The 20,941-nt window shown below is 42.2% G+C and overlaps 1 protein-coding gene across 3 annotated transcripts in view; it reads right to left on the minus strand.

Annotated features, from left to right (window-relative positions):
* LOC129764227 (GATA-binding factor C) overlaps positions 1 to 20,941 on the minus strand; it is a 482,359-nt gene that overhangs the window by 17,652 nt on the left and 443,766 nt on the right. For all 3 annotated transcript variants that reach the window (XM_055763118.1, XM_055763109.1, XM_055763098.1), the window contains exon 5: positions 7,756 to 7,890. In XM_055763118.1, the coding sequence (XP_055619093.1) occupies positions 7,756 to 7,890 (135 nt within the window). The remainder of the gene's footprint in view (positions 1 to 7,755; positions 7,891 to 20,941) is intronic.

The following is a 20,941-nucleotide window of genomic DNA, read 5'->3' on the forward strand; positions in this document are numbered from 1 at the left end:
ACTTTTTTATGTCTCTTTTATGTTAGTCTGAATACTTCTCACTTTCCTCTGAGATCTCCCCTTCCCATCCACAAAACCATCCTATAGGGGAAGGTGGTCCTAACTCACTGATGGTCCTGAACCTACCTCCTTTTGTGTCTCAGGAACGGCGCTTCCTATTTATTTTTCAGTAGTGTCAAATGAAACGTGTCATAACGCTGAAATTTTGATAACCGGGTGACTTATTTCTTGCTCTCTTCATTCTAACGTTTCAGCGCCATTTTGCATTTTCATTGCTTCAAAAACATAATAAAAATATTTTAATCTGTATGGAAATTGAGTTCAAAGATTTTTTTAGATTGCGAAACATTACAAAACAAGGAAATTTTAATTGCTCATGGTATGTTCATCAAAATCTATATATTAGGCTGTCAAAAAAGTCCTGCGGTATTTTTTTTTTGAATTTTCATTTGTTCATAAAATTAGTTACAATCATCTGTTTTAAGTCAAATATGCCCCGTTTTGTTCGATGACTTGTTCCCAACGAGATGCCAACTTCATAATACCCCTGTTATAGAAGCTCGCTTCCTTATTGGCAAAAAAACTCGGATAGCCAATTTTCACAGGCCTCTTTTGTGGCTAACTTCTGACTACCTAGCTCGTTCGCCATGGACAAAAACAGGTGGTAGTCACTTGGTGCAAGGTCCGGACTATACGGCGGATGCAAAAGAACCTCCCATCCGAGCTCCCGGAGCTTCTGGCGCGTCACCAAAAAAGTGTGTGGCCTGGCGTTGTCCTGATGGAAGACAATGCGGCCTCTGTTTATCAAAGATGGCCTCTTCTTCATGAGTGCTACCCTCAAACGGTCCAGTTATTGGCAGTACAGGTCCGAATTGAGCGTTTGGCCATAGGGAAGCAGCTCATAATAGATTATTCCTTGACAATCCCACGAAACACACATCAGAACCTTCCTGGCCGTTAATGAGGGCTTGGCCACCGTCTGAGCCGCTTCAGCAGGCTTCGACCACGACCGTTTGCGCTTCACGTTGTCGTAAGTGACCCAATTTTCATCGCCAGTCACCATCCGCTTCAGAAACGGGTCGATTTTGTTGCGATTCAGCAGCGATTCACATGCGTCGATACGGTCAAAGATGTTTTTTTGCGTCAACGTGTGTGACACCCATACATCGAGCTTCTTTGTGAATCCAAGCTTCTTCAAATGGTTAATAACGGTTTGATGACTTATCCCCAGCTCTTGGCCGATAAACTGCACAAATTTTATTGGCAGCTTGAGATGCATTTTTGCCTTTGTGATTGTAGTACTGTAAAATATGTCGGATTTTCTCTTTATTTTGCTCCATATTTGCGACACTATAACTCACGAACAACTTACCCAAACAAAACACTGTCAAGGACTATATTATAGCGCGCAAAAATACCTTTCCTACAAGCTATAGTATGACTCGATACAATGAATACAACTAGAACTACGCGCTTACAACGACACCTCGCGGAAAAACGCGGACTTTTTTGACAGCCTAATATATAAAAATGGATTTCTGTCTGTCTGTCTGTTTGATTCTTATAGACTCGGAAACTACTGAACCGATCAACATGAAAATTGGTATGTAGGGGTTTTTGGGACCGGGGAAGGTTTTCGTGATAGTTTGAGACCCCTTCCACCTCTCTAAGGGGGGCTGCCATACAAATTAAACACAAAATTCTACACTACTCGGGAATTAATCAAGCAAATGAAACGAATTCGAGCATATTGAGGTAATAGGGTGCAATAAATGTTTGTATGGTGGTTAGACTCTCCACCCCCTCTCAAGGGGGGGGGGGCTGCCATACGAATAAAACACAAATTTCTGCATTACTCGAGAATTATTCAAGCAAATGAAACGAAATAGGGCATATTGAGGTATTAGGGTGCAATAAATGTTTCTATGGTGGTTAGACTCTCCACCCCCCTCTCTAAGGGGGAAGGGCGGGGAGATGGGGTGTCATACAAATGAAACACAAATTTCTACATTACTCGGGAATGCAAGTGGTTGAAAAATCTTGAACGAAAATAATCTGATATTATAATGAAGAGTTTTGTTAGAAATACTAGGAATTTTATAGTAAAAGGTAAATTCAACGGGGTCGATTAAAAACCAATCAATGAACAGTTCTGCGATTGGACCCATGAACTTGCTCATGGCAAGAAAATGTGAATGTTTGATGGTATTGATAAAAAAAAATTTGGGGCGGGACGAAGTTTGCCGGGTCAGCTAGTAAGCTATATAAATTGAATCTACCTGCAGTGTAACCACCAAACTGTACTGCAGTCGAACAGTTATGGGTTGAACTTACTGTCGCCGGGTGCACTTTATTCATCTGCGTCATTTACGTCCCTCTTGACCGCGTCAACGACTCAAATTTGACGTCACACCATTGCGAATCATTGGAATGGATTACCTCACGTGTGACTTTATCGGACAAAATACTTATTATGGGTGACTTTAACATGCGGTCTATTAGCTGGTCTCAAGTTTCTACTGGCTATCTCTACCCAAATCTTGCTCGCTGAATTCAGTCCATAAACACCTCTTTGATGACTATAGCACCGCTGAGCTTATCCAACTCAACTCTGTTCACAACTCTAATGGTCGCCTCTGTTTTGTCATCGGAGAACTCTCTAACGACATAACCGTATCGAATGCTCCTGCTCCGCTAGTAAAGGAATGTCGGCATTATCCACCTCTGCTATTGTTCATAAATGAACGCGTTCCATACAAATTCACCCCGACAGGTGAAGTAACTCGTTATAACTTCAGGAAAACGGACTTCAACAAAATGAACCAGTTTCTGTCTTCCGTCAGTTGAAAAGACTTGCTGCGGAACCATTCTGTTGAAGTATTGTCGTATATTGTGTGTCGTATATTGTCGTCGTATGTCGTATATTGTCAATATATGGCAACACTTAAACATATCTTGTGTTGTACTTATCGTATCGGGTCATACTATACGGCTATTTAAAGACAATAATCTGTGCTACAAGTGTCGTTTTGATAGTGTTGTGATTTTCCTTTTCAGTTTCAAGTTAGAGCGCGTCAAAGATGGAGTCCACCAAGCAAGAAATTCGCCATATTTTACGTTTTTACTACCTGCGAGGTAAAACTGCAACGAAGGCGGCCGAAAAAATTCGTGTAGTTTATGGACCCGATACTGTAACGATTCGCACAGCACAGCGTTGGTTTGATCAATTTCGTTCTGGTGTAGTGGCTGTCGAAGATACACCCGTACTGGTAGGCCAATCGTCGTGGAAACCGATAAAATCGTTGAAATCATCCAAGTAGACCGGCATGAGAGCACTCGCTCGATTGGCCAGGTACTGGGTATAGACCATAAAACCGTTTGGAACCATTTGCAGAAGATTGAATTCCAATAAAAGCTGGATATATGGGTGCCACACGAGTTGAAAAAAACTTTTAGACCGAATCAACGCCTGCGATGCACTGCTGAAACGGAAGGAACTTGACCCATTTTTGAAGAAGATGGTGACTGGTGATGAAAAGTGGATCACGTACGACAACCTAAAGCGAAAAAAGTCGTGGTCGAAGTTCGACGAGCCGGTCCAAACCATCGCCAAGCCCGGATTGACGGCCAGGAAGGTTTTGTTGTGTGTTTGGTGGGATTGGAAGGGAATCATCCACTATGAGCTGCTCAACTATGGCCATACCCTCAACTCGGTTCTCTACTGTGACCAGCTTGACCGTTTGAAGCAGGCGATTGACCAGAAGCGGCCCGAAATGATCAATATAAATGGTGTTGTTCTCCATCGGGTCAACGCTCGACCTCACACATCTTTGATGACCCGCCAGCAGAAGCTACTTGAGCTCGGATGGGATGTCCTATTGCACTCACCGTATAGTCCAGACCTGGCTCCATGTGATTATCATCCCTTCCGGTCCATGCCAAACGCTCTTGGTGATACTAAGTTGGCCTCAAAAGAGGCTTGCGAAAACTGGCTGTCTGAGTTTTTTGCAAATAAGGAGGGGGGGTTTTATAAGGGGGTGGGGGAAGGGTGCTAATGAAGTTGCCTTCTAAATGACAACAAGTTTGCGAACAAAACGGCACATATTTGACTTAAATTGGATAATTTTAAGTATGTGAAATAAAGCGTCAACTTTCGATCAGAAATACGACATTTCTTTTTCCCCAACCCAATATTTTTCACACTTTAAATTGTTTAGCGATTTGGTTGAAGGTAGCACACTTTTCAGTACACCAAGTGTGCAGAATTTTCTCCCTTGTCTCAAGATAAATCCTTGTCATAGCGAAACCGAACAACTTAAACGGAATGAATCGATTGCATAAACTTTTGTTGACGTGTAAAGGGCGAACACGAAATTATTGCGACACATTCAACAGGGCATAACTTTTTTACCATTGGGTAAAAATCAACCAAATTTTGCACACTTTCTCATTGATGTGTATTGTCTACATGCTGTCAAACTCGAAGTCGTGTTTTTCGATTCAACGAAAATGGAGGTGAACCAACGCGAGTCGAGAGAACAAATTCTTTCCAAACACCTGGAATTTCCTGGCTTGTCGCACCGGCAGTTGGGAAAAATGTTGAACTTTCACCATTCAACTGTCTCCAAAGTGTTGAAGCGGTTCCAGGAGCGGTTGACGTTGGACCACGGCAAAGGAGCTGGAAGAAAACCGGGACCGGAGAACAGAAAGATATAAAAGCCGATTTTAAGCAAATTCCGGGGTTGGAGTTTTTCACCGGCAAGAGCAAGTTCGATGTGGACGACAAATATAAGAAGAAGAAAATGTCGCCTCCAAATATCTCGTTTGGCAGGCCATCTGCTCTTGAGGACTGAGGAGTGAGCCTTTCGTGACAAAGGGCACAGTAAATGGCGAGATCTACAAATCTGAGTGCCTCGAGAAGCGCCTTTTGCCGTTCTTGCAGCAGCACGACGAAGATCCGCTATTTTGGCCAGATTTGGAATCATGCCACTATTCTAAAAGTGTCCTGGAGTGGTATAAGGCCAATTCTGTCCATTTTGTTCCAAAGGACATGAACCCGCCAAACTGTCCGGAGCTGCGCCCGGTGGAGCAAGTACTGGGCAATAATGAAGCGGGAACTTCGGAAGAGCAAGAAGACAGTCAAAGACGAGAAGGACATGTTAAGAAAATGGAAAAAAAACTGAGAAACTGGTACCGGATGACACTGTAAAGACTTTGATGGAGGGCATCAAGCGAAAATGCGTTCAATTTTACACTCAAGGCTCCATCGATTAACTTTTCTTTTGATTTTTGAAGTAATTTTATGTATAAAACTGCCCTAAAATTTTGGTTTGATTCTAAACATTATAAGAAAATTGGCATGACATTTTCGGTGTCGCAATAATTTCGTGTTCGCCCCTTAAACAAACTTTTGCTTGCATGTACACTAAAACAGGTTCATCCATTTTTGAGTAGAATCATTATAAAAGTTGCTAATTACTTTTCGATCAGCTAATAGTTAACAAACAATTCTATAAAATTACGGTAGCAGTGTTTCATAAAATAGTCCAGAAATTGTGCAAAGTTTCTAAATGTTCAAGATGTGCTTTTTCGTGCCTGTCACTGTATGAAACGTACTTGAGATGCTTCCCGGAAAATCGCAGAAAAGCATTTGATCTGACAAGGTACTTGGGGCTGCGGACAAAACACCCGAGTTTTCGTGACAAACAAGACTATGGATTCTAAAAAATACAAGCATGAGTGTCTGCAGAAACGTACATTGAAGCTCACAATGGACTTGTAAGTTTTGGCCTGATTTGGTAAGCCGCAGGGGAGAAGCTCTACTGTGGTATCGAGACAGAGGGGTGGATTTCCTCGAAAAAGGACGTAGATCCACCCAACTGTTCTCAATTCCGCCCAATTGAGAAATATTGGGCAATTGTCAAACAGAAGTAGAAGAAAAGTGAAACTCGGGATGCGAGAGCCGATTTCAACAATGTACAAGTAAACAAGCGCGAATAAGAAATGTCAGTTTTATGCAGTACTCCCAGATCTTTTTGAGAAAATAAAAAAATTGAGATGTTATAAAATACAATACGAAACTAGCCATTTTTGTTTCCAATACCTATATTTGGGTGGCAATGGATGTATGGAAAAAATGTCATCATCGAATTTCAAAAACCGACCATGTACAATTTGTATATTGGCCCCAAAAAAATGACCTATGCAAAGTTTCAGTTCAATCGGACATGATTTAGGGGTGCCTCAAAACGCTCAAAGTTTTGATTTTTTGATCCTCGAAAATCTTCCAAGGGGGGAGCGAAGGAAATTTGGAAAATCGATTTTTTTTCGATGCCAAATCACTTAAAAATGCATGGAACGTAGAGATCTGGTGTTATCTCCAATGGATATTATAAGTAATATAATCGATTTTATTGAATACATGACGAATACTTATGTCCATCAGTGTATACTTTTAGTGTCACACTCTGATTACATTGTTTAGCTTATTAACTAGAACTAAATAGAAGGATTCCCCGCCGTCTTATCGAGCATCATTACAAGCATCGATGCAGAAAACCAGCAATCACGCACCCTCCCCACACGCATATAGCGAACCTTACATTTGCAATAAACTAGGGAGAAAGCAGCTCTTCCATCCACCATTGGAATAACGGAAAGGAATTCACCAAGCGTTATAAATTCGCCACTTATCAGCGCCCTGCATCTGCAGGAGAAGAATTGCTCCGATCGGCCGCCGCCGCCGCCGTCGTCTTCGCATCAATTGTTTCGATAAACAATAAAAAGAAAAGCGCTTCCTGGCGGAGATAAGACATTTTTCTCAGCCCCCTAGGCCACACGAGGGGATATATCGTCGCTTAACGAAAGTATGAATTTTTCATGGCCCTTCGAAGGAACTTCGTCTCGTTTCATTCGAGGGGTTCCTGTGTTGCTGATGCAGGAAAGAAAAATCGTTTACCCGACAATGATGGAAAGCCACTTCGGAAGCGAACGTTGGGGTTCTGATGAAATAGGAATCAACGCGCTCCGGAGGGTGGGAAATTGTGTTGGTTGTGGATACATTGTGACACGGATTCACGAAAAATTAAAATTGTAAAAAATATATGTTTGGAATTCATTCCAACGTCAACCCAACCAAGAGCTCTTCTTCAATAACAGCGGAAAATTTCTGTCCATTGTGCACTGTTTACTTCCACCCCCTACGGGGATCAGCCCTCGCACATACACAATGTTTCGGATATCCGCAACCAGGCGGACATCGGCCGGGCCCATATCGATCGAAGATTCATTTTCGGGTGTCTCCGGACGGAAGTCCACTTCCCGCCCAATGCCTGGCTCGACCGGCAGACTTGCGTGAAATTTATTGCGCCCATTGCGAGGGCGCGAGAAGGCATGCGAAGAATTTATTAATGGGCTAACCATCCGTTCCGAGAGTGTGCAAATGCAGCTTCCGGTTAACGTGTCGCTCTCGCGCTGGGGCACAGGATCTGTCGCGCTGTGTTCGAGTCTATTTGCCCGTGAATAATTTATGATCCGCTATCGATTGGTGTGTCCTGTAATGTGAAACGCGGACGCGTCGGCGAATCGTCCCTGTGATTAGCTACGTAGATTATCCGCCATCGTTCAGGTGAAATGCGACCAGACTGCCTAACCGTTCGCACGTGCGTACCTTTTTTGTTTTGTTTCGTTGTTTTCAAATGGGCAGATTTATAAAACTTGCTTCGATAAATTACTGTTGGCAGTGTTGGTACTTACATTGTGCAGCTTATAGTACAAGCCACAGGCGTTGCAAACTGGTTCGCCACCTTGGTTCCTCCGCCAGAGTGTCGTGGTTGTAGTTTTGCAGTTAGCGCACGAAGTTCCCGCCCGCCTTGCGGCGCTTTGTAGTGACTGCAAGTGGAGAAGAATAGATGGGAAGAAGACAACATTACTTTTAATGAGGAGCGGTTTTGAAATTTTGAAATTATTAGACAAAACTTGGTGCCCTGTTAGCGGTTGAAAATGACGAACACAGCGTTCTGGTCTGGAAATGAATCACTTTATCTTGTTTTATAAGCAAATCACCTATACACTTGCCACATAATCAGTTCAGTGTCGCCAGCCATAGTTGACTGCATTTGACTGCTCAGCTTAAAATACGAAAAGCGTGAAGAGGATTATCTTAAAAGAAACCCTATAGCTTTTGGATTTTTATGAATGAGAAACGTAAAATACTTTGTTTCTTCTTGATAAAATAACTAAATCTCTAGAAGGAATCTCGATCGCAATCGATTTCGATTTCCAAATCATTTCTCCAGCGAGTTAAAAACGGACCACAACATTACTGATCAAACCATAAACCTGGCACTAGAGATTGTGCCGAGAAAGGTGGTTCAAATCAAATCCTCAGTCATATCATACATTAACCCAGCATGGAATTTCCAAAGGATGGTCGATTAACACGAGTCTCGTACACCTAAAATAATTTTTGTGCCTCGAAATAATAGAAAATGTGCGACTCTTCCATGCTGGTATAGCATTTGTATAATATTTACACTAGCTGACCCGGCAAACGTTGTTTTGCCATAAAAATTATTTCTAGTTAATATATTGGTTGTTGAATATAAAATGATTGATTTATTGCAAACGTGTTTGAATGTTTTAACGACCTATGAAATTGCTCGAATTTTCACAATAAAAAGAATGAATGTAAAGATTTGAACGAAAGTGTGTTTGGTGTTTATGCTGCCAAAAATGACGGTACCCAAGATTTCGGATCTTGGACCGTTATTGTTTCCGATTTTCCTTAAGAATGTATTCTTGCTCATCCCACCTGATCGGGTAATCTTTAGCTTTAAATCATCGTTAAATCCGCTGAAGATTGCAAGGAACTGCAGCGAAACACTAGCCAGTTTAAAAGGTGATGCTGCATTTATCATCAGAATATCAGCAATCAAGAATGTTGTGTTATTACCTTCGCATGAAAAAATCGTCAATTGTCTGGCGTTTATGGAATTGGCGAATGCGCGATCTAGAGAGTTAACGTGATGAACGATTTTTTTAAAAGCTCTTGTGTAGGGATCACAATTTGAGTTCGTTCTGAATAATATTTCGGACGCTTAAGGCATCTGATGCAGAAAACAGATCTTAACTTTATGCACAAGTATTATTTTGTTGATATTTTCAATAAATTATTTCAATATGCTTTTAAGCTTTCTACTTTGGTACTTATTTCATTGAAAACATAAAAAAATCATCGAATAAATCGAATAAAATTTTGTAATTTTTTGGATGAAAATTACATTACGCTTGATTATATTTTATAGTCAACTGCGAAACACTTACCAAGCAATCACAGTAAACTGTTAACGATGATGAGAACTGATAAAACACGGGAATTAAATATTTATGAACGGGTGCTCACGATAAGCAATCGTCAAACACAAACGATAATGAGTAGTGTTGTCAGATTTTTGCCGATTATGTTATAATTCAAATATAGTTCTCATATGAAATGATTATGAAACCAAGAGATTACTATAAAGAAACAATTGTGATATTAATTTTATAGTTACATCATCAGTGCATTAAGCAGTTCAAGATTTTAGAACGAAGTGTCCGAAATATGATTCAGAACGATATAACCGTCAAAGCAAACAGAACTATATGGAACCTGAAATGTATTGAGAGCTGCTATCGACTTCCCAGATTTTTACTGCCTTCGCTCACTTTACTACTAAAATTATGGCGTGAAATTAGATTTATATAATCAACATAGATACCCATACAAATTTTCTGGAAAAAAAATTAAGATAAAAAGAGTTTTCTAGATCTAAAACACAATTTTTATCATGGCAACTCTGGTATTGCGACCTATAAGATAAGCCACAACCCCTCCCCCTTTCCTCGCGTTACGTAGTTTGTGTACGACGCTTAATCTGAAGATGCAATATCTATTATTTATTTATTTATTTATTCATTTATAATGATACTACATCCCATTGAGAGATTAGATCTTCTTCACAATTTTTCGCCAATAATCCCGATCCATTGCTGCAGTTCTTCAACTCCTGGCTGCGCTGAGTCTTGTCAAGTCCTGCTCCACCTGTTCAAGCATCGTCCATGCTTCATGCCCATAGAGAACAACCGGTCGAATTAGGGATTTGTACATGGTACACTTCGTACGGAGTCGGAGTTTGTTGGGCCTCAAGGATTTGCGGAGCCCATAGTAGGCACGACTTCCATTGACTATGCGTCTTCGAGTTTCACGGCTGTTCTTGTTGTCAGTTGTTATCAACCGCCATCGATCACAACACTACTTCCAAGAAGAACTCTATTGCGATCAGTCCCTTCAGCTAGCATGTATTTAGTCATAGACGCATTGATCCCAAGCCCAATCAGCCCTGCTTCGTGTTTCAGTTGGTTATACAAGTCGGCTACTGTCGCATGTGTTCTTCCGATTATGTCCACGTCGTCGGCGAAGCAGATAAACTGACTAGATTTGTTGAAAATCGTGCCCCGCATGTTGAAGCCCGTTCTCCGCATAACCGTTTTTTTGTTGCCTGAATCAGTCTTGCCAGCTTTCGGGGAAAGCCATGTTCGACCATGATCCTCCATAGCTGTCGTCGGCCGATTGTATCATATGCGGCCTTGAAGTCAACGAAGATGAGCTGCGTAGGGACCTGGTACTCGCGGCATTTTTGGAGGATCTGCCGCAGTGTAAAAATCTGGTCCGTCGTCGAGCAACCGGGCATGAATCCGGCCTGATAACTTCCCACAAATCTACTTACTATTGGCGATAGACGGCGGAAGAGGATCTGAGACAGAATAGGCACCATTCAGGACTGTGATGGCACGATAGTTACCACAATCCAGCTTGTCACCTTTTTCATATATGGAGCAGATTATCTCGTCCTTCCACTCCTCCGGTAGCTGTTCTGTGTCTCAGATCCTGACTATCAACCGATGCATACACTCTAAAAGTTTTCCTGGACCTCCCTTGAAGAGCTCCGCTACGAGGCCATCCTTACCATCTGATTTGTGGTTCTTCAGCTGATTAATGGCCTCCATAACTTCACCCATCGTCGGGAGTAGTACGTCGTCGTTGTTCACTGCACCCGTGTAGTCCTCCTCAACGTCGTCTTGGTCTCCTGTCTGCGCGCTGTTCTGCCTCCACCTCTCGATCATCTCGCGTTCATTCGTTGAGATGCCTCCTTCTTTGTTTCTGCACATTTCGGCCCGCGGCACAATGCTTTTGTGCGAGGCGTTTAGTTTCTTGAAGAACTTCCGCGATTCTCGAGAACGATAAAGCAGGTCCATCTCCACACACTCTTTCTATTCCTGGCGGCGCTTTTCTCTTGAAAGAGATGTGTTTGCTGTCTTCGCTTCAGTCTGTATCGTTCCACGTTTTGTCGAGTCGCTCGTTGCAGCATGGCTGCGCGTTCTGCATCCTGCTCGTTCAGGAGCGCTCGGCACTCGTTGTCAAACCATCCGTTCCGTTGTCCTCGTTGTTCATACCCGATGAAGGTCTCTGCTGTGCTGATAATTGCTGCTTTTAAGGTGAAGGTGGAAGCTAGCCATTGTAGCAGTATAGGTAAACCCACGTGTAAAAATGGGGTAATATTGTTTGTGAGAGAAGAGCAAAGCACGCGTAAATAGTCAGACTGTGTGGCGCTTCATTGACACGAGCCTTTGAATACATTTGAAAAAAAAAAAATAAAATAAAAATTCAATGCTAAAGTAAAATGTATGAATGATATGTTCCGAAGAACAATTGCAAATATAAAAATATTGGGTTGGGGAAAAAGAAATGTCGTATATTGTCAATATATGGCAACACTTAAACATATCTTGTGTTGTGCTTATCGCATCGTGTCATACTATACGGCTATTTAAAGACGACAATCTGTGCTACAAGTGTCGTTTTGACAGTGTTGTGATTGTCCTTTTCAGTCTCAAGTTATAGCGCGTCAAAGAGTCCACCAAGCAAGAAATTCGCCATATTTTACGTTTTTACTACCTGCGAGGTTAAACTGCAACGAAGGCGGTCGAAAAAAATCATGTAGTTTATGGCTCCGAAACTGTAACGATTCGCACAGCACAGCGTTGGTTTGATCGATTTCGTTCTGGTGTAGTGGCTGTCGAAGATACACCCCGTACTGGTAGGCCAATCGTCGTGGAAACCGATAAAATCGTTGAAATTATCCAAGTAGACCGGCATGTGAGCACTCGCTCGATTGGCCAGGAACTGGGTATAGACCATAAAACCGTTTGGAACCATTTACAGAAGATTGGATTCCAAAAAAAGCTGGATGTATGGGTGCCACACGAGTTGACGCGAAAAAATCTTTTAGACCGAATCAACGCCTGCGATGCACTGCTGAAACGGAACGAACTCGACCCATTTTTGAAGAAGATGGCGACTGGTGATGAAAAGTGGATCACGTACGACAATATAAAGCGAAAGAAGTCGTGGTCAAAGCACGGTGAGCCTGCCCGCACCATCGCCAAGCCCGGATTGACGGCCAGGAAGGTTTTGTTGTGTGTTTGGTGGGATTGGAAGGGAATCATCCACTATGAGCTGCTGAACTATGGCCAGACCCTCAACTCGGTTCTCTACAGTGAGCAGCTTGACCGTTTGAAGCAGGCGATTGACCAGAAGCGGCCCGAAATGATCAATAGGAATGGTGTTGTTTTCCACCAGGACAACGCTCGGCCTCACACATCTTTGATGACCCGCCAGATGCTACGGGAGTTCGGATGGAATGTCCTATTGCACCCACCGTATAGTCGGGATCTGATTCCAAGTGATAATCATCTCTTCCGGTCCATGCAAAACGCTTTTGGTGATACTAAGTTGGCCACAAAAGAGACTTGCGAAAATTGGCTGTTTGAGTTTTTTTGGAAGGTGGGTTTTATAATGGGGGAGGGGGGGGCGGTTAATGAAGTTGCCTCCTAAATTGCAACAAGTTTGCGAACAAAACGGCGCATATTTGACTTAAATTGGATAATTTTAAGTATGTTAAATAAAGCGTCAAAATTCGATCAGAAATACTACATTTCTTTTTCCCCAACCCTATACATATACAGAAGGTGCATTTGCATGTGAAGTATAATTGTGATCATACTCGAGAGTAACATGAGCAAATTTATAACACATGTGAATTGGGGCTCTTTTGGTATTAACAAGTTCTTCCGCATAGTAACTCGATGTTGATAGTTCCTTAATATTTTCCTTCGTTGATCGTATTGTTTTCACATAATCACGTTGGAGAGCATTAACCCTTCTCTTCGTTGGCCGAGGCATTTTGATTGAATGTAATGCTTTTCCGTTTACTGTTTTTGAAAGCATAGGCAGCCGTGGCAGCGTTCCGAGCTCTGCAATACATTCTCTTACCCAATGTTAAAGTTGCCAAAACTTACATTATAGACCCATTACACGTAAAAATAATAATTGTATTGATATCAACACAATTTTATTTTATTGATTTTCATGACATGAAACGCTATGACTCAGGAATAACATTTTATTGAATGGTTTTTATAGCTGTTTCGATGATGTTTTCTGACATCAGTGTCGAAAGAATAACGATGCTTTCACCAATACAAACAAAACCATTGCCGAAAATTGAAAAACTAAAATTTAACTTTCAGAGCACTTGCTAGAGTATTTTGACGTTTTTCACTATACAGTGCGATAGCAGATGAAAATTTAATATCTTGTGAGTAATCGATTAGAGTTTGGTTGATATTACTTGATGGGAGGTGTGTGAACACGATGATTTTCTTCAAACTGTTTCGCAAAATTATTTATTTTCTGGCGAGGAGTAAGGGAGGGATATGAAAGAAATGAGCGCCATTGTAGCAGCCATTTGTGGATAGCTTCCACCTTCACCTTAAGGTGTTCCAGCATTGATCGAGGGGAACAGCATCAATGCAATATCTGGAATTGACGAATTTACGCAAAGCTGCATCAGTACGTGTGAGGGGCAAAATAAAGTATCCAAATTATTTTTTTTCCATTTGTTTCGGTTAAAATTCAACGAAAACACATCGTAATCATATTTAAAATATTATTTATTATGTTCTTTTCAAGTTTTGTTAATGTTACGCTGTTTTTCTGATAGAAAAAAAAGTTTATATTCCAAAAAAAAACAGGGGCAAAATAAAGTGTCCAACTCGAAAATCGATAAAATTTCGATTAGTTTCCATCGTGAGGCCCCTCGAATTTGTTTGTTTTGTGTATTTTGACGTTTCATAAACAACTGGCTTGGCTCTGGAGCATTCAAACTGGTGTCTACAAAAATTTCCGGTTCCATTCCGTTGTCCATCCGGAAACTGGTTGTTCGTGATGTCAATAACGGCCAAACGCACCGGGAAGTGGCCCAGCACTACGTAATCAGCAAGACAGTGGTATCAGAAGTCATGAAGAAGATGAAAACGTTCGGATCGGTGGTGGATCGCCCGGGAAGAGGACGGAAGTCCAAGACAGATGTCAGAACGGACAAGAAAATCATTGGTGAGGTGAAGAAAAACCCAAAAATTACGATCCGGCAGATACAGGAAGAGCTCCAACATAGCAAAATCGCAGTGGGAAGGCCTTCATCAGCCAGGTGAATAAGGCTAAGCGGCTCAAGTTCGCTAAGGAACACGCCGATAAACCGCTCGAATACTGGAAAACAGTGTTGTGGACCGACAAATCCAAATTCGAGCTGTTCAACCGGAAGAAGCGGGATCGTGTGTGGCGCAAGTCGGGTGAGGAGCTCCAAGACCGCCATATCCAAGGAACAGTCAAGCACGGTGCTTTTCTTGGGGTGGGGTGGGCAGTTTGGTAAAAATTGACGGAATCATGTCAGTCGTATTGCAATATCCTGCAGGAAAACCTCGAGGTATCCCTCATCAAGACGGGCCACGAAGAGCGCTTCGTTTTCCAGCAGGATAACGATCCGAAGCATACGGCCAAGCTGACGAAGTCATTTTTCCGTTCCTGCCGCATCAAACCCCTTGAATGGCCCCCAACAAAGTCCTGATCTGAACCCCATCGAAAATCTGTGGGCCATCCTCGATGCTTTATTAGACTGGTGTGACAAATAAAAATACTTATTTTGATGCCCTGGAGCGCGCGTGGGAAGAACTCGACCCACGACACTTGAACAACCTTGTTGAAAGTATGCTGAAGCGCTTGCAGGAGATGCTGAAGACTAAAGGAGGCCATACCCATTATTAAATCGTTCTTGTTTGCCTTCAGTTTGATTTATTTGAAGCTGTACTGATCTGGACACCTTATTTTGCCCCTGTTTTTTTTTGAATATTAACCTTTTTTTCTATCAGAAAAACTTTCTTTTTTACCAGGGCAACATTAACATAACTTAAAAAGAACATAATAAATAATATTTTAAAAATGATTAAGATGTGTTTTCGTTGAATTTTAACCAGAAAAATGAAAGAAATGGAAAAAATTATAGTAGGTTGTGTCCAAGATACGACCGCATTGTTGACGTATAACTACGCTGTTATTTTATATAAGTCGCTTGTTTATACCTTGGATATTATTCTATAATGCTGTGAAATTTTAGAAACACCTGCTTAGTAGAATAATCTCTGAAATGATTTTTTCATTGTAGAATCAGTTGACGATAATTGATTGATGATTCATTCTTGCCCTCGCAAAACAATCGTATGTCGCAATTTATTTCATGTCAATGCATTGAAAATTTACCTCGAAGGCTATTCCGGTGGCCTTTTTCGAAATTGACATTGACTCGGCTACAGTCGATTATATACATGTTGCAGCAGCACCATTATTCCATATCTCATAAGTACATATATCTTTGGCACCGCATGTAAACAACAACATTGACAACACTTGCAAGTATCAAATATTATGCTACATGTTATTTAGTATTGCCTGAAAGGAATTGCACCTCTAGATATCGTTCGTACAAACTAAGCGTAAACCAAGCGCCAAACAAGCGTTCACCATAGCATGCATACAGAGCCATACATTGGTGGCTTGAAACTATTAGCAATATAAACATTTCTCATCATTTTGCGCGATTCTCAAAAGAAACGCTTCTGTTGATATTACTGGCCTCGAAAAGAGTTGCATTACTTTCTCATGCTCGAGAGAAGCACAGCTCACCCTTAGTGGAGGAAGTTTTGCTACTGGCAAGCAAAACCTAATCACATACAAAATTCCAGAACATTCACTTTTTTGATGACTAAACAAGAGAAATAAATTCTTTTTGGTAATAACAACCTCGAAAACAGTAGCAATGCTTCATTATGATCAATATTAGCGCAAATGCAATCCTAGTTGAAGGCAGTTTTGCGACTGGCTCGCGAACCCAAATAACTTATAACATTCCAGTAAGACATTCAAGATGCTTGGTATTTTTGGTGCACAACCTTAACGTCTGCTTCGCCATAACGTCAGTTCAATGCATTGATGCATTCTCAAAGGCACCAACGAAGCCCTTATGAAGACGGAAAATAAACAATGCTAACTGCTTGGAAAAAGACTGAATTATGCCACACAGCTTGTACTCTGCTGTAACACCCATCGATGCGAATTCGCTGATGAGTTTGTCAAGAGCGACCGCCTTCACCACCAGCGGGGGACGCTTGATTTTGGTTGCTGCCTGGGTAAAGGCGTTTACATTTTCGACCGACGCACCGAAATCGCCTACTTCGCTGTTGTTCGGTGCGGTGTCACATTCGCGAAGGCTCGGTTCAGTGCGAGCGCTTTTCATGGCACCAACACCGCGTGCATGATTAGATGACGCTTACCTCGTAATTTTATTGCCCCTGGCAATGCGTTCGTTTTTTGCAGGGCTCGAGTCTGCCTTCCTCTTCTTCTTGCTCATCGCACACTACGCGAAGCGTCCAATTTATGACACGGAAAGAAGAACACACGATACGAATAACGCGAAAAACGAACAGAAAAATCAAACGACGATTTCCAAGTTGGATTACCACTGGTGGGGTCCAATCTTAGATCGAAGCGCAGCGAAAGCATAGTGAACTGGATTACTCAACAGTCCGATGCCGAATGAAAGTTTGCCTCAGCGAGATCCACTGTTTATACTCTAGGCAAGTATTCCCCTTCATTCTTCTTCTTTTCCTTTGTTCGCGGAGACTTTAAATCCTACGATTTCCCCTCCGTTGGTCGTCGATAAGTTGCTCGTTATTGATAGCTCTGTTCGGGAAAGCACTCAAATGGACAGAACAAATGTATGGGAAAATAGAAACACTTAAAGTTTTCATGAATTTTAACCATTTACTAATCAGGGGATTCTAATGTATGGCATATTAAACAAATCATACGGAATTTCCGAGGAGGCGATCTGGCGTAGCGGTAACATCCATACCTCTCACGCTAAGGGTCACGAGTTAGATTCTCACTCCCGACATTCTTCCGAAATGGAAGGTAAAAGTGACGAACCAGCCAAATGTGTTGAAAGTCACTATAATACAGAAATAAAAAAAAAAATACGGAATTTCCGATTCGTTTAGTATGTAAATCGCCAAAATCCGTTCGCGGCAAAAATAGTTATTAACGTTAACTTTATTCCATAAAAACGTGACCTGTTTTCTGATTTGACACCCTTAATGAAAGTCGTAGTTCTACGTCAAAAAAATAATTTGGACACTATATTCTGCCCCTCACTGTACATTTGAGCTCAGAACCACAAAAGTGATGATGTTTGTACAGGGTCTTTCAGATTAAACGCTTACGCAAAAATATCGAATAGCTCCTTATACATTTTTTTTTCGCTGCGTCGATGTTAACACTGCCTCCCCAACTTCGGGAAGATAATATTCGGCTAGTCGTTCAGTCTGATCGGATGGTTTTAGTGTCAAGATGTACAATTTACAAGAACGTGTATTTTTTGTTAAATAGTATTACTCGAGCAACTGAAGCCTTAATGAAACTTTGTCCACTTATGGTAAGAATTTCAACATTTCTCGTCGTCGATTACTTCCTCTGGGGGTACGTGAAGGATCGTTGCTCTGTTAATGAGCCACAAAATTTGGAAAAACTTAAAGAAGAAATAACTCGTATTTTCAACAGCATAGAAGTCGTAATGTTAGAGTTTTTTTTATCCCTTTTGTTTATTTTAGGCTCATTAGCATTTTAGCTGTAACAGAGCCGAATTTTAATCGTGTACATGTCACATATTTATCATATCTATAATTAGCACATTACACAGTTGCCATTTTTCGGCGTTAGAGTATTCCCTTCTATACCATTGCAATGGTACACATTTACACAGTAGCCATTTAGGCGTAGTCGTTGATCCTTTGTTGAGTTATTTATAGAACAGCAGCCCGATGTTTCTTGCACAGCAGAGCAGTTGTATGGATGAATCGATCTTATTTCGACCGTGGTTCGATCTCCATCGCTGATGATTGTTGCGTGGACGTAGTTATTCTGTAACAACACAAAGATGGTCAATGGGGGCCCTAAGTTTTGAACTCACGATCGATCGCTTACTAAGCGAACGCGCAACCAATGTGGCTACGAAGACCCCCAAATGTTAGAGTTGTGCATGATGAATTTTGCTCACAGTTTAAAACGCGTTGTCGAAAAAAAGGGGTGGTCACATCGAAAATGTCCTAAAATAAGCTTTATTTTCGTTTTTTAAAAACGAAAATCGGTTAACTTTTGTAGAAGTTATAAAAATTGTTGCGAGAGCGTTTAATCTGAAAGATCCTGTACTCAACTTCATTCAAACAGTTGAGATTTAGAGGACGCCATAGTTCAATTTGACCCACAGTTAAAATTGGAATCAGTGCCATATAATTGCTTTTTTTCTCAGACTTCAACAAATTAGATCAGTTGTATGTTGGCAATTGCCAATTCTCTTATCGTTCACATCCAATCATCAGTGTAACGTAACCTAACATCATTATTAAACATATTTTGAATAATTCATACAATTCAAGGGACGAAATGAAATCATCCCAAGCGATGAAAAGGGTTTCCCAGGCGAAAAACATTCGATCTCCGACTCACCCACAGTTGAACATCACCCAGCAAAAATGCTCCGATTCTCCTACGCGATTAAAGCCATCACCAGAAGTCATTCCGCTGGAAAGTTATTTAAACCCTCTCCCTCTCGAATGGCGACCGGAGCGCGGTGGTAGGAGAGCGCGAAGGGAAGAAAGGGAAGGTAAGCATCTTCATCGCGATAAAGCACCCAATCTTCGGGCGAATCTACCCCGTCAAGCGTACGGCGGGAGAACACTTCGGCGGGGGAAGCTTTTCCTCCGGGATGGATGGTGCGGAGCGAGAGAGATAGAGTTGGAATCGGCAAATCTTTACGATATTATATGAGATGCTACCGGGGAGATGCTGGGCTCGGATCGGTGTGATACATAGAAAGGGACATGCGCGCATTCGTTCCTCGGTTGGGCGTGGGATGTGGGGTTTATGTACGACGCGGGTAGCCCCTGGGGGTGCATGAGTAGAACTACTATGTATTTCGGGATGAATTTCCCCCCCCCCCCCATCCGAGCGACAGGGACAGTTGAGACATTGGCCCGTTCCGTTCTTGCGCTGTTCTCGGTAAGCACAGATACAGGGATCCCCCAGAAAAAGACACACTTTTCTTTATTCGGAGCTAGCTGCTACTGCGACGGTTGGGTGGATCTGTTGGCGGTAGCGGATTGCGGATTAAATCAAACAAAGTTCCTTTTTTACCCGGGAAGATCTTTCTTTGTGGACGCGCTTTTCTTCGCCTATCTTGATGGGACTGGGTGTGGAAATTGTTTGTTTTGCCAAACATGTCTGCACAGTATGAATAATTTATAATCGTTGAAGGAATCTTCCTGGTCCTCTTGGATTCACCTCCGCCCACGCAATTGACACTGGTCCACAAGGCAGCGTGTACATAACCGGGGAAATGCTGTTATTCACACAGACATCCAACGTTATCTGGTGTGGGATGAGTTTGGAACGGGAAGAGCTTCCGGGTATTGCAGGATGACATTTGTTGCCAGGCTATTGAAGTTTTCCGAGAGTTGCTATGTGTCTTCAGTATGCGGGACGAACAAAGGACTGATTCGAGCCATGTACAACCCATGGTTAGAGTTCACCAAATCCATCAAAGTGTGAAAAATGGAACTTCTCCATTTAGTTGTAGGGATAAAAAAGGAGAATCCCTGCAGAAGACAAGTTCATTCATAATTTTACAACACACCGAAGCACTACAAGCTGTCAACTTTAATTGGTAGCCGATCAGAGCGCACCGATAGCGAGCGATTTCGAATCTAATTTATGGCCTTACAATCTTCCTCTGGCTGTCGGCTGGCTGCGGTAAAGTCGGGTCGAGCGCAAAACTGTCACCCGGGCGAACCTAGTCTGCACCCGTTGATCCTACCGGATCAGTGGCCCACGGCCATCGGCATCCCTCCCCCGAAAAGCACTACCACTGAGCCACTAATTTGATTAATGTACTGTCTAATTTGCTTTTTCCTTGGACATAAACAAGAGAGCTTACGATGGCACGTTTGATGGGGAATTTTGTACACAAAAACTAGTCAATCTCGTTCGACTGGACATGTTGGCTACAGGGGCCACAACGGCGCGGGAGACCAGACGGGCAAAGACGCGGCTGGGGCTGCAAAAGCGCGCTGAAAATTATCGCACATTGCCCATGGATGCCTGTGGTGGTATGCTGCGGGGGAGGTAGCTTCTGCGAGTGTAGTTCAGTAGTTGCTCCCCGAGTCAACGGTGACAGCAAATCGATGTGGTCGACATGGAAAGGAGGGGAGAGGGCGGACGGGTCTCAGGAAGAAACCCAACGCAATCCAATTAATTTTGATCCCTGGAACTAGGCATTATATGCGTGAATTGGATGTCGACACTGCCCCGAGGCATGGAAACGAGCGCGGGATTGGAAACCCGTGGAAGAAGATGGATTTGGATTGTTTTAATTTGAAATTATTCATCCGATGT

The sequence above is a fragment of the Toxorhynchites rutilus genome, chromosome 1 (genome assembly GCF_029784135.1).
Source record: "Toxorhynchites rutilus septentrionalis strain SRP chromosome 1, ASM2978413v1, whole genome shotgun sequence".
NCBI lineage: Eukaryota > Metazoa > Arthropoda > Insecta > Diptera > Culicidae > Toxorhynchites > Toxorhynchites rutilus.